Genomic DNA, 15,283 nt, shown 5'->3' on the forward strand with positions numbered 1-15,283 from the left:
ACTAATTTGTTTAGTTTATTTTCATAAAATAGTTATTATTAATAAGTGCCACAAATACAAAAAGAATCTAAGTGAAAATGCAAAAGTTATGTTGTTCTCCTTTAGTTTGCAATGAAATACTGAGGGTCACAAATGTAAAACATGTAAAACAGGTAAAACTATACATATTCTGGACCATAAACTCCAAGGGTGATACGCAGAACTGCTAAAGATCTATGAAGCAGAATGTAAGCAGTGCACCCTGGTGTCCCTTAATGTCTTCATATTTCACAGAAATGGCTAAATTGTACATTGCTGTAAATAATAAAATAATCATATTTCTCTACAATTCAACAGTTTTGACTCATGAAACTCACATTTACATCCCTTTCAAGTGGGAATTACTATCTTTTCATCAGTATAAGGGGATAGATATCTATGGGTCCAAAACCTCTCAAAAAAAAGAATAAAATGCTTTTTGTCTATTATAAAGCATTTAAATTTGTCTTTTTTTTTTACTAGAGCCAGTTAGAAATATTAGAATAGGAACAAATGACATAATGCAAAAGCGTTGGTACATAATCATAAAAATATGTAATCATACCCTCCTGTCCTTCAATAAAACACCACATTTTCTGTACTCCACAGTCTGTAATCTTCCTTTGCATGCCCAGGAATGACATTTCTTTGTAGTGTGTTTCACGGCATGTATCAGCACACAGTAAATTTGAATAACTTACTTTCCATGCCCATGGAAAAACTAATACCCCATAATCTACCTTTTGTAGAATAAAAAGATAATATTCCACCATCAGGAAAATTCTGGCAATGTTCCAGCTTCACAGTGAATCGGTGCATTATACATAACATATGACTGAGCCACCTATGAGTTCTTATGCTACAGTATGTTAACTGTCCTCATTTGAGAACAGCCTCTTGAATGACACTCAATTTAATTGTGAATGGTATAAATTCTGACAAGGCTGGCTACAACAAGCCACTACGATAACTATGCTATGTAAAAAGTTGTGTAGGTCGCACTGAATGAGTGCGTCTGCTAAATGCCTGTACTGTCTATGCCACTGTGATAGCTAACAGCCATTAGCTAGCCCCCAATGCAAACATGCTCAGCATTATTAGAAAAGGCTAGCTGTTGCCGATTATGACCACTGTGAATATAACAATATAAAAAATATGGCAAAGACAAAGGTGGAGTAGAAAAAATACTGTACATAATTGTAATATTTAAAACAGTGAGGATGTGCCTCGGCTATGCAGAGAAGTTTTCAAGATTAATAATATTTTCCAAAAATTGAAGGAAAATAACAATTATGCCTCGCAGGGTGTGTGTCTTTTCCAGCTAATGCTGTGGCTGAATGCGAAGGAATGTCTGTAGTCTTACCTGATGCTACCGGCATGGGATTAATTTAATGTTATCTTGTTTATCTGACTGCAAAACAATGTTTTAACTTTTCCTCTTTGCTAACAGTTATACATAGAAGGAGATTGCAAATGAGGGACTATAGCCTCTTTCCGCAGTACTGTGGCTCTATACGTATCGCTATATATCTTGGAAAACATGGACGTGCTTCTGGTTTGTGTAGCCGGCAAGGAAATAATGTGTATCTTGCAACTGCACTGGTGTATAGGTGATTGACTATGGGGTGCAGATATCCTGAGCACTAGGTGTATGTTAGGACCCTAAAACCACTAGGAGTGCAGTGATAAGAGTCAAAGAGGAATGCCAGATCAAGGCAAATGCAATTTATTGCACAGTATGTTCAATAATGGCAATATACAATGGTGCAAACTGTGAGTGTAGTGGAATGGCTGTATGTGAATTGCCCACAGGAGATTGTGTTGAGGCCACTTTTCCCCTTATATATCCAAATATTAACGAAAAACCCAACTGAAAAGCCATAACTCATTAATAGAAATGCCACTACCATAGGATGAGAAACAACAAGCTTGGTTTAAACATAAAATTATTGAAAATGAAAAATTCCTTTGTGATGCACAAGGAGGCTGGAAATTGTTTACAAATGGAGGAGAATGGAGATCATGCTTCAGTTACAAGGGCTGACGTAGGACCTGACGACAGAATATCCATGATCTCTTAAACACCAAGGCCACTATTGTACCACCTCAAAGGACAGCACTACCAGCTCTGTGGCGCCTGAGGGTGAAGGCTGAAAAGGCAGCACTCCAGAAATGCATTGCTGCTTTAGAGGACAGCCGTGCGATAAAAGCCGAGGAGGAACACCTGTTCTTGGCAAAGGAGAAACTTAAGAGAAGGAAGGCACAGCTGTCAGTGGAAATTGAATTGGCAGCCACCAGTGCAAAGCTCGCCATACTGGAAACTAGCGAAGTGGGAAGTTCCAAAAAGGTGTCCTCTGATGGCATGAATTCATATTGCAGTAGACAAATGAAATCGCAAAGTTCGTACATCTTAATCAGACCCACTTCCGCAATAGTCCGTTTCAGCCTCCATGGTCGCACACCCTGAAGACTACATGCTCAGCATTGTGAACTTCCTCCACAACGGTATCAAGAACAACTTGCACAATGGCATCAACTCACCTTTTGATGCAGCAGAAGGCAGAACTTTCATTGGTCAGAAAGAAACAGCAGCATTTAGTAGCATTCAGCAGGACCATGTGACCCACAGTGCTTCTATAACTCATACTTCACATGGGACCGCAAATCAGCAACATTATTCAGTGACACTATTACAGCCCAACTGGTTCAGTAGCAGCACTTTGGTAGAAATGCAAAAAGTGTTCAATGGTGACCTTCTCCAATACAGATGATTCATCAGTGCTTTTGAACAGGGGATTGAAAAAAAGCACTAAATTATTTCAAACCATACACTGAAGGTCAGCTGAGAGAGTTAGTCATGAGTTGCCATCACATGCCAGGGGATCAAGGCTATGTGCAAGCCAAAAAACTGGTTAAAATGCACTCTTGAAACAAAATTAAGTTTGGAGTCGCATATATGGAAAAGACTTTAGGGTTGGCCTACCTTAAAGACAGAGAATGTTAATGCCCAGCAGGAATTCTCATTGTTTTTAAGAGGGTGTTGTAAGATGATGGGAGATCTGCACTACATGGAGTAGATGAACATATCACACCTAAGGCATGAGGTGTGATAATTCATGATGAAATTGGCATACAAGCTTCGGACAGAATGGAGGACCGTAGCATCCGAGCTACAGGAGTGCTGGGGAAGCTGGGCCTTTTCCCAAGACTTGGTCAGTTTCATTGTGTGGCAGGTGAAAATTCTGTCTGAACCCCTCTTTGGAAACACGCAGGGGATGCATCTTCTAAAGCCTGTCAAACGCAAGGTTAACACAAAATTCTTTGACAAAGACTGAAGCTCTGCCGCTATTATCACTGCTGAAGATTTAAAGTCTACAGCTCAGCAGCCCCATGACACTCCATCAATTGGAATCTCTGACTGGACATTTCTCTAGAGAGAAATGTCCACAGTTCAGAAAAGAAGCTCCAGAAGAATGTGGTTTGCTTTAGCTGTTCGAATTCTGGACACATGAGCAAGGAATGTAGCAGTCATCTCACCTGCAGGGTGTGCTGCCTTAAGCATCCAACTATATCTCACACTACATCAAAGCCCAGCACATCACTAGATCAGCCAGTAAGTAATGCCTTCATCTTCATGCAGACCTGTGCTCAAACTGGGGAAGCAGGATTGCATTCTCTCAGTCATTCCTGTGCAAGTAAAGGCCAAAAGTGGAAACACGATTTTGAAAACATACGCTTTTTTATGTTGTCATGCAAAAGACAACATGTTACAAAAGACAACATAGTGACCTAAGAAGACCATAAAAGATGGACTTACCTTGAAAGATTCCCACTCTGGGTGCTGAGGTGGAGTTGCTGATTGACACCAAAGCCCCAAAGCTCATGGAATCTTGGGAAGTCATTAACAGCAATGGCTACAGTCCCTATGGTGTAAGAACCCTTTTGGGGTGGGTTGTGGATAATCTGCTAAGAGGTGGCGAGACTGAAGTAAGCACAGTGTCAGTCGTTAGTTCCATTTATGATCCCCTAGGATTCCTGTCACCACTTACTCTGCCTCCCAAATTGATGTTGCAGGAAATGTGTTTAAAGAAACTTTGGGTGGGATGACAAAAATCCCTAAGCGTTTTCACTGAAGTGGCTGGCAAATCTGTATATGTTGTCAGAAATGAATGTGGACCAGTGCATCAAGCCAAAGGATGTTAGACAATCAAAGTATGCACAGTTGCATAACTTTTCTAATGCCAGTAAGTGTGGGTATGGGACTGTGTCTTACTTGAGGTTGGACAAAGACTGCAAAGAGTTAAACCTTGCCTTTGTGCTTGGCAAAGCTAGGGTTGCCCCTCTAAAGTGAACAACAGTTTCCAGGCTGGAACTCACAGCTGCTGTTTTGGCTGCTTGAGTCGATAAGATGCTCAGGAAGAGTTGCAGCTGGAGTTGGTCTTCTGGACAGACAGCATGACTGTTGAAATATGTGGCTAATGAGACCAAGAGGTTTCATACATTTGCAGAAAACAGACTGACCTTTATATGTGAAGCGCAGATGTTTCTGAGTGGAGACATATAGGCACAAAGCTGAATCCTGCTATTGAGGCCTCCAGGGGATTGCAATGCAGGAGATTAAGGGCCCCAAATTCCTTCTAAAAGAGGTAGAAGACTTGCCGAAGTCCAATATGGATCAACGTGCAATCTTTTGATGATCCTGAGTTTAAAAGGAACAGACAGAGTTGAAGAGGAAATACAGAAGAGCAGATCAAAGGTCAAGGCTCAAACATTGGCCCCAGATGATCTTTCCAGAGCAGAAGCTACCATTATTTGATGTTGCCAGCAAGAAAGTTTTGATGAAGAAATTTCTGCTTTGGAAAGTGGAACCTCTGGTGTTAAGAGGAGCAACATTATGTACAGGCTTAACCCATTGCTGGAGGATGGACTGTTGAGGGTAGGAGGATGATTAAGGAGAGCAGCCATGCCTGAGGAGGAGAAACATCCTGTTATCCTGTCTAAAGATCAGCCCAATGATTTTCTTGCCGGAAAATCATTGCTGATTGTGTTGCCTGTTCTCGTCTCCAAGAAAAGTTTGAAGAACAAAAAATGACTAGTTTGCCAGTCAAAAGAATCCTGCCAGGTTTGCCACCCTTCACCCTTTAACGGTGTTGACTACTTTGGGCCATTTGAGGTCAAGAGTGGTTGCAGTCTGGTGAAGAGGTATGGTGTTGTTTTTACTTGCATGTTTAGCAAGGCAATGCACCTCCAGGTGGCGCACTCATTGGACACACAGTCAAACATAAATGCAATTCATCATTTTATGTGTTGCTGAGGTAAAGCATCTAACATGAGAACCGACAATGGCACAAATTTTGTTGGAGCAGGAAGGGAGCTGAAAGAAGCCACTTCTTTAGAGAATATCTCCCCTTGCTTCAGGAGAGGAAAAAATGGACAAAGCCATGCCAAAACAACCTGTTTTGGGGAATCCCATATCAAAATTTTGTGAGCACGAGAACTGTGTGATCAGGAGACTCCATGGGGAAGAGGTATGTCCCCATGAACTCACAGTGGAAAACCCATAAATTCATTGCAGTCTGTGTATTGCTGCCAAAAATATTTTGACTGGAAAGGATTAGGAATGAGATCATATTCCTGTGAGTAAGAGGTCTTTGAGGGGCTCAGAGGGAATGCTGTTGGCTAAGTACCGGCACAGCACAGTTTAAAATCTCAGGCAGATAGCACTGTACTGGTCAGAGGCAAGACATAATTTGCCAAAGCCCCCATTAAAAGCCATGTCTGAAATGTTCAAGAAGCACAGATCTTCCTGGTCATTATAATGTGAGATGGATGTCATCATCAACACCATGGTAGTGTTTATGGAAAAAAAATTTCTAAGGGAATGTTATCCTAGGTCCAATGCTGTATTAGGTGTACTGTATATAATTAGGTCTTCCCTGTGAATGGTAAACATTCTGCAAGTGTATGTGCTTGCTGTCTCATACCCTAGGTGGTTGAATATAATGTATGCTTTGTGTATTTTGCAATGGAATGGGAACTCTAAAGACCAATGGCACTGCTGAAACCATTGCTTCAGAGATCTGTTCAGGTCATTGAAACTGTTTCTGCATTGTCATTTTGTTATTGCCTTGATTTTACCAGGTTGTCGCGCCAAAATAGTAAACCTCTCCCGCGGGCGACACCCAGGCAAGGCAGGGCAGGCCAACAAGATCAGATCAAAGCCGAGGACCACAGAGAAAAAGCAGACAAAACAATCTTAAAAAAAACATGCAGTATCACAAGACGTCATTCTATGCAAGGCTTTGCGGTGAAATTAGACAGCCATTTAAAGCATGTACCTTGACGAGTGAAAGTGGTATGTGTTCCACCGGATTGGCTGACAAGGAATCGGGGAAACTCCAGCATCACCTTGTCCATGCCCTTGCACAGGTGACAACAACGCAGCTAAAGTTATTCTGCGCTCAGAGTCACGCTGGGAGATGGACGGCTGTTTGGGGTGGTTGTTGAAAGCCTGAGATGTTATTTAGCTAACCCCACACCATTGGGTAGTTTGATTCAGCAGGTATTCTGCCAGACTGGGTTGCATAATACTATTGTACACATACACAGTTAACATAGGTTAAAATAAGCTCACTGCGACTCTGCCTCTGAGCCAAAGCAACTCTGACATACTGTGACAACACCATTTTAAGAAACAGATCAACATCAAGTAGTGATTTTGGCCTATTTTAGAGAACATTCATTTGAAACTAAATTCTATGTGCAGTAAACAGATTTAGGTTTAATTCCTCTTGAACTCAGTAATTTCAGCAAATTAATGAAATCTGATTAATTCATTGAAAAATCCTCGTAGAATATTGTGGGCATTTTCCATTCATTGCATATCAACTAGTATCCCAGATTTACTAAATTGAAATGTAATTGACCCCCCAACTTTGAAAAGAGAAATCCATTAATTTCAAAGTCTTTAGATGAAAATTCTAGGGAGAGAAACCGGAGCAGAGTGGTCTGGGTGTGTCTTGCTTTGATCTCAGGCCTGGTACTGTGCACTGCTTGGATTACAGTGCTTGTGGGGGGAGGGGGGGGGGTGTTGCTCTTTTGGATAAAGTTAAAGATCAGATCCAGTTCAGAGCTGTGCCAAAACTCCACCATGCTCTGGGCCACTCATCTTCCCCTCTCCTGTTTGCTCTCTCGCTCCGGTGAAGAAATATGGCCCTCAGACCTGTTACATGTTAGTTTAGGAGATAGCGACGGTATAAATTATGCGGGAGTCTCTGGATAACCTTATTTATGTGTCGTCTGTCAGGTGTTTAGATGTTGGAGCGAGAAGTGCGGTTTAAACCACTTACTCCCCAATAAATCAGCTCGTTCATGCACCATGTGTGAGGACTTAGAGGATGTGCATGTGCATGCATGCATGTGTGTGAACGTGTATGCGTGTATACAATATGTGCTTGTTCTTGTCTATATGTGTGTTTACATATTTATGGGTGTCCATGCATGTCTTCCTACATCTGTATCTGTGCGTATGAGTGCGTATGTATGTTTGTGCATGTTTTGTTAACTGTATGCAGCTCTGCTTGTATGTGTGCCTGTATGTGCACAACCACACGTGCATGATGGGGTGAAGGCAGGGATTATGTATGTATATGTGTGCACGTGTGCGCGCGTGTGTGTCTGTGTATGTGTGAAAGGTCTTAACCATGTTAAGTCTCACGATGCAATGAAAGTATATTTAAATAGTCACCTTGAGATTGGTTTAGGCATGCTGAACTACGGTGGTCCACAACGATCATCACACTTCAAAAACAAAAGCACAAACATAAAGGGAACGCATTTCCCTTAATGTGTGTGCTTTAGTTTTTTGAAGCGCAGTTGTTCTTGTGGGCCACTGTAGTTCAGCATTGGACATTTGAAAATATGGTGTAATTCCTTAAGATTAGATTTAAAAGACCAAATTAGAGATGGGGTGCCTTAAGTACCGACTGAGACAGCCTGAACTTATGAACAATAATGATGCTTACTTTACTGGTATTTTAATAATAATGCTATTTTCTACAAAAAAAATAATGATATCACATTATGTCTATTTTATTACATTAACATTTTTAATGAATTATTTTGCCCTCAAAGCAACAGAATTCTACCACTCTTCTTGTGTAAATAACATGCCACTTAAATTCTAACCAGTCAGCGGTGTGACCATTGAGTGGCCTGCCAATCAAAAGTGACCTTGAATTGAATATTCATACAAAACATGCCATGTCAGACCTCCAGCTCTCATGTTTAGGAATTTCACATCAAAAATAAATTTTTTATATTTTAGAAATTTTAAAAAGTTTTTCAATATTCATATTGTGGCTTATTGAACACTCTGCATGCAATTAGATAGGTGATTGAGCAGAGGTCTATAGTAGAGAGACATTTGGATGAAAAATCTGTTTTGTTCTCCCATTTAGTACCTGCAGGGGGTGCTGTGTGCATCTGGCTGGATGCTGTGGCTTGGCTCAGTGTGAGTTGGACTTCAGGAGTGTCTGTCCTTCAAACAGCCTAAAAGTCAGGCTCCTGTGCATTCTCTCAACATGGTCAAAAGTTGGCTATTTTCAAAAATCACAAGGGGATTGGTAGTATCTCAGTCTTTAGACATAAATAACTCCATAATAATCTAATCTTTACATTTCAGAACACCGTGTCACAAGATTACACACTTGTTTGAAATCCATACACGTGTGTCTGGTGTGTATTTATGTATGTCTGCACGTGTGCGCATATGTGCGTGTGTTTACATGTGTATTTCTATGTGCACCTGCTCGTGCATGTGTGTGCACACACAGGTATGTGCACGCGTGCTTATTGATATGTGCAGGTTTATGTGTGCGGGCAAGCGCCATTTCTCCCTCACATTTCCGCTAGTCTCCGGCTTACTCATTCTCCTTCCCTTTCAATCTCATCCTCAATTTCCTCTTTCATCGCTTTGCCAAACCCCTGCCCAGCCCACACACCCCCTCCCCCCACCCCCCCAAACTCCTTTTAGTCTCAAGCCATAAACCCCTCTCAGGGGAGAGATGTAAATCTGCCTTTCTCAGGGGGCCTTCCTGGGGCCACGGCTCACCAGGCTCAGCAAACCCTCAGTGCGGTAGAGGAAGTAAAACTCTTTGCACACCGCCAGCAGATTCCAGCTCCTCACAAACTGCTTGCAAATTGCTCCAGGCAAAACAAACAGGAGGGGGAGGGGGGTGGGGGTGGGGGGTGGGGAGGAGGCACTAACGCCACCTGTCCCAGGCTGCGGCCGGGGCCTGGGCGTGTCCCAGACTCCCAGCGTCTGAGTGTCGGGAGTGCTGGAGCCTCCTCCTCCTTTACGGGACGTCCAGACGTCTCTGTGTCCTCCTTTGAGCCCAGCCATAGAGTGCCTCGTTTACTGCCATTGATTACAGGCGCTTTTGTTCCTAAGATCAATCGGATAGCGGCGCTGGCCACAGACAATTGCCTGCAAGCTTCTGGAAAAAAAGGAGCTGGGGCTGGGGGGCGTGGGGGAAGCAGAAACGAAAAGCCCGGGGCCACAGGATGGGCTTACAGCGATGCTTGCGGTGCAGTGGGTTTGGTGCAGCTGTTCAAATGTGTCATTCCTTTTTGAAAATATTAACGAGGAATGCTGAACAATGGAAGGGCAGAGTGTGATAAAAATGCAAAGCACCATGTGAAATTCGAAGCAGCAAGTGACAAGAGTTTGCTTTGGAATTGCTATTATGCTGTCCAACTTGGTTGAGAACAGCAAATAGGAATGAGCCTAGGAATTCACAGACAAAACTGAGAGTCTGGGGGTGCAAAAGGAATTTATGAAAGATATGTGCGTTTTGAACACCAGGGGGCAACATCGAGCCATCTTTTGCACTAATTGCCAGCTACCTGCTATCAGAACCACTTTAAAGGTATAGTTCACTTTCTGGAGACTTTCCATGTTATCTCAGTATTAGTCTCTGTTTTAGATTGGTCCGAACACAGTGTATGATAATGGATATTTTTAGATATTTACTGGGAATAATGGTATCTGTGGGTTTAAAGTAATAATAATAATAATAACAATAACAATAATAATAATATACTTTGAATGATTTCAGAGTTACTTGTAGAGCATTGTTATGTTTCCAGAAGGTGCAAATATGGATATATTAATTGCATGGAATTTATTCATGGTTACAAACATAATTATCAATTTTGGCAGTACTTCCTTCTTCAAGCCCAGCAGCTGTCTCAGGTCACAAGTAGATGTGAGTGGGTATGTATTTTACAGTTAATCAGGTAATATATAAATGTTCATCCTCTGAGACCTTGTAAATCTCCTTCATCACATACAAAAATGCCTGGCCCAATTAAAAACATGAACCAAAACAATAGAATAAATCTTTAAAATCTCAAGAGAGTAAACTATCCCTTTAAACCTTGACTGCCACCATTTAATTTGAGGTTTCGTAACATTAGGCCATGCCACCTATATGCAGTTCACTTCTCACTTTATCAGTGAGGAAAATCTTCAAAGTGATTATTTTCCAGTAATTGCACTTTTCAGCTTTTACTCAATAGTTTGAGAAAAAAATCAAAGAGACCTCAGCAGTAAGAATTTGGCTGACACACTGTATGGGCAGAGGTGATCCACCTTCCCGCAGGTCAGCCCACTGCCATGACAGATGAGAGCTTATGACAGGAGTATGCAATAACCTGCAATCAACCAACTCCCTGCCATCCATCAACGTCGTCCTCAGAACTCTGCCTGTTTCTCATACACATACACTCAGACGCACACACATGTACATATGCACACGTGCGTGCGTGTAAGCACACAAAAACACACGTATGACTCTCGTACATATGTAGCTACACACAAGCATTCACTTACATATGTATACATGTTTGTGTACATGTATATGTGTAGTCGGTGTGCTGTGCCTGTTGTGTTTGTGTAGCACTGTGATCTGGTGCTGTGGTTTTAAAAGAATGAGAAGACTGCCTAGGGTCTTTGGTCTTTACCCGGTTGAAATATAAAATACAGTGGTGTGGTGTAGTGTAGCATCAATACGATGGGCTCGCCCCTTGGACGGATGGAATAGACCCTGAACAGAGCTGTACACTCAAGTGCTACTGTACCCACTGTGAAGACACTCATGTGCACGCACATAAAGCCCCCCCCCCCCCCACAATCAAAAGAAACGTGGAGATTTATATAACAAAAATAGGAAATAAAAAAGTGATTTGGTCATAATCCATACAGTTTGTACTGTAGTAACCTGTTACATATGCATATGAAAACATACATATATGTACACACACTTACATATACACACCTATGCAATCACCCATATATGCATACTTGGGCACACACATACACACAAACATGTACACACAGATCCAGAGCAAAAGGATCTGATTGAGAGACCAAAGACTGCAATCTCGCAGATGCTGACATACATACCAGGAATTCCTCTCACAGGTGTGCAGCAAAGATTTAAAACCTCTTTCCTGTCCTTCACTGGGGATAGTCTCTACTCACAAACAACTGATAAAATGAACACATTCATGGGGTAATATAATAACTGAGGTTTAGGGAAATGTTTGAGCTTCGCTTTGAGTGCCGTAGAATGTTGCTATAGTGAAAAGGATTCACTACTTGAATCGATTACGTACCAGAACGGTCGTTTCCCAGGCATGGGTCATGAGCAGGAGCTCACTGATATTAGGGCAGCCTGTATCCCTCAACAATGCACGGTTCATTACCTTGAGACAAACTGTATTTCTCTGCCGTTTTTCCACATCACAGTACACTTATTATTTTCAAATGCCCAAAGAACATTGCACACACGCTGAATGCAAATGCTATTTTATCTGGATAACGTAACGGCAATATTTTACTGTGGGGAACATGCCGTTACACTTCAAATAATCGCCGCGCTCGAATAAACACATCCTGAAATATATAATTAATAAAGCCAGTTATTTCAATAGAGGCCCAACATATGAGGGTTTTGAAACGTCGCAGAAATTATTCGAAGTGATAAGGGACCGTCAAAAATGCGTTAACAGATTTTCTTAGCATGAGAACTTCCTATTATAAATGTAATTTATCAAATCAAAACGCTGTAAAATGATAATAATAGTTGAAGTGTAGAAAGTGTACATTCGCTACGCCACCTGTTCTCTGCCAACGGGGAAATTCTTGCAGCATCTGGGGAGTCTAACCGTGGCAGACACTGCCGCAATCTCTCACAGGCCATTGCCTATCGAAGCAATATCACAGCGCATTGGATTGTTCCACATCACGTGAAAAATTATAGGGTTGTAGTAGCCTTTATAGCCACTGGGTGTCGCAACAAATCCCCTGAAGGGTCAACTGCACCAGATTGTTATTATCTAGATATTATGAATGTCAAAAGAGTGCCTAGATAAACTGAGAAATAGAAAAAAGTGGCAATACCAGAAAGGTTTTTTTATTTCATGAATAGCTAAATGCAAGCTTCTCCAGTCCATTAAGAGCAAAACACAGCTGAGGAAGAATCAGTGATGCGCTGATCCAGCTGAACAAAAAGCAGCAAAATATGTGCCAAAAAGAAAAATGACTTGTGTAAGTTGGGTTTTTTTTTTGCCAGGGTAACCTGTTTTTTTTAATCCTATATTATTGTTTTTATCCTCAATTACTGCCCAAATAGTCATTTTTGTCCTCAGTTTTTGTTAACATGTATCTCATAGTGCTGACCATTGGTGTACCATAAACAGAAGAAAGATTTTGAAAAGACGGACATAATTTGTGGATCAAAACATTTCAGCACGTTTAGGTGTACAGGAAAGCATGTGTTTGTGTGTGTGTGTGTGTGTGTGTGTGTGTGTGTGGGGTGGGGGGCTTGAAGGCCTTGAAAAAGAAGCCTTTTGAAACAACGAGAAACTTTTCTTTAAACGCAATTTACCGCTTACACCATTGTGGAGCCGTTGCTTATCCATTACCCATTAAAAATGCTGCGCTGCTCTCTCAGGCCTTTGGGGGGAAAGTACGGTATGAAAGCTTCGTTACAAATGAATGTAATAGTGACATAATTAAGAAGCTCCATCAATCAGTGGGTTTATTATTGATGCCCTTTGAGGGGGATGTGGAGGGCTCACAGTGGGTGAGCACGCACGCGCCTGCTCGCCGCGAACATTAAATTGGAACACTGGAAGGTACACCCGTGCCGGAGGGCACGGAACGGTCCCTCGCCCCCTTGGAACCGCTGTTTCCTAACGCACCCGCAACTCCAGCGGAAGAGGTGCCGTCGTCGGGCGGGGAACGGCGAAGGCGGCTTACCGCCGCGCGGGCGCCGCGGCGCGAGCAGGGCTACGCTCACGCGTCCGCGCGCTACACGCTACGCGCCACAGAACGAACGTGACAGCGAAGGTCGGGAGCGTTCAGCACGCGCGATCGTACACGTACGTACGCAGGCGAGTACACACACAGAAATACACACGCGCACACACGCGCGCGGACGGGCGGCGGCGGCGGTGGTGTTCGGGAGAGCGGCGGACTGCGGGACTGGCGGTGACACTGATCGATGGTCTCTTACTGCTTCCTCAGGATTACCAGCCGAGTTCAACGGGAGGGGAAGGTGATTCATCAGTGTGAAGGAGAGAGAGCGAGAGATAGAGAGAGCGAGAGAGAGAGAGACAGAGAAAGAGAGAGCGAGAGAGAGCAAGAGAGAGAGGGGGGTGCATGTAGCTGCACACATGGAGAGAAAGAGAGAGTGGGGATAAACAAGAGAGAGGGGCCAAGAGATAGAAAGAGAATGGGTGGGGGGAGGGGGGGGGGTGCATCCAGCTCCACACATGGAGAGAAGAAAGAGAGAGAAAGTGAGTGTGTGTGTGTGTGTGTGGGGGGGGGGCACATTTCATGGACTGAACAAACAGAGGGGGCGAGGAGAAACAAAGAAAGAGAGAAACATCCATATACACACATGGAAGAGAGCAGGAGGAAAAGAGAAAGAAAGGAATTGGGGAGGGGAGGGGGGCTTCCAGATGTACAGAAGGACGATGGGAGGGTAGAAGCCGTGCAGAAACAGGGGGAGTTTCGTCAGACAGAAAAAGGACAGGGAAACAGCGTGGTCGTGAGACCAAAGGCTGAAACAGTGCGGTGCGTATGTGTGAGTACCAGGCACCGCTGGATACACGCCATACACACCCCCACTCACACCTATACTGGAGGACTATTCCCCCCGTACCGTCAAAAAATAGGCCAGCAATTTCCCCCGGCAGCTGGAGGCGCGTTCAGTCAAAGGCGCTTGTATATTGATATAGACACCCTGCCAGTGCACCTGCTCCTCCGCAGAGTAATTGATCACGTAACTCCCTGCTACAAAGGCTTGCGTTTCCGCGCGCCGCTTCCCCTTCAGGTGCGCAGATGCACACCGCAGCGCGCCCGGGGTTATCGCTGAAGCCGTTGCCTCATCGTCTCAGGTGTTTGCTCGCTCTAACCCCCGCGCAGCCCACGCCCGTCTAAGGAGAACTACGTCTGAGGCAGATATAGACCTCCATATTGAATTACGTTTCTATGTTAAATTTGATTTGTGCCCAAACGGCTGTGGATGTGATAAGTCCCAGCCGGACCTGATTCTGACTGAGTGCTGACACTGGTCTTGCTTACCACTGTGAAATATTTTGGCATTTCACCATTTTTACTGGCCGGTTGATAGCTGTCTTCTGTTGCTGGCTTTACATCAACTGTTTGTGATGTACATTTTAAATTCTGTCTTTGGTTTTATTGGACAACTGAGGCTTGTTACCTTAGCCTTGGACTGAGACTTGGATAAAGCCTGCGATGATGTCATGCGTCTCTAACTCCCTGCTCCGGGGGCATGGTTGTCTGCGGTCAGAGGTCAGGGGTCAGGGTCTGGTCACTGCACAGCTGACTGAAGATCCTTCCATTACACAGTATCCTGATTCAATATACTGCTCAGAGAGAGAGAGAGAGAGAGAGAGAGAGAGAGAGTGTGTGTGTGTGTGTGTGTGCATGTGTGTTTGTGTGTATTTTTGTGCGCACGTGTGTGTTTGCCTCTTTACAACTGTGCAAATCAGTGAGTATTTCTGCTTGCACATACATATGAGCATATGCATGTTTGAGCACACACATGTGTATTATGTATGTATGCATGTGGGTGCGTGTGATTGCATGTGTCTGTGAATGCAGGTGTGTGTGCGCGGGTCAGTGGGCTCTGTCAGTGCAGATGCATGTGCACACTGGTCCCTTGATGGG

The 15,283-nt window shown here is 43.4% G+C and overlaps 1 protein-coding gene across 1 annotated transcript in view; it reads left to right on the forward strand.

Annotated features, from left to right (window-relative positions):
- The first annotated feature begins 13,133 nt into the window (after window positions 1–13,133).
- smug1 (single-strand-selective monofunctional uracil-DNA glycosylase 1) overlaps window positions 13,134–15,283 on the forward strand; it is a 16,209-nt gene continuing 14,059 nt past the window's right edge. The window contains exon 1 of the mRNA XM_035388555.1: window positions 13,134–13,169. Coding sequence (XP_035244446.1) covers window positions 13,134–13,169 — 36 coding nt within the window. The remainder of the gene's footprint in view (window positions 13,170–15,283) is intronic.

This window comes from Anguilla anguilla, chromosome 13, assembly GCF_013347855.1.
Source record: "Anguilla anguilla isolate fAngAng1 chromosome 13, fAngAng1.pri, whole genome shotgun sequence".
NCBI classification, from domain to species: Eukaryota; Metazoa; Chordata; class Actinopteri; order Anguilliformes; family Anguillidae; genus Anguilla; species Anguilla anguilla.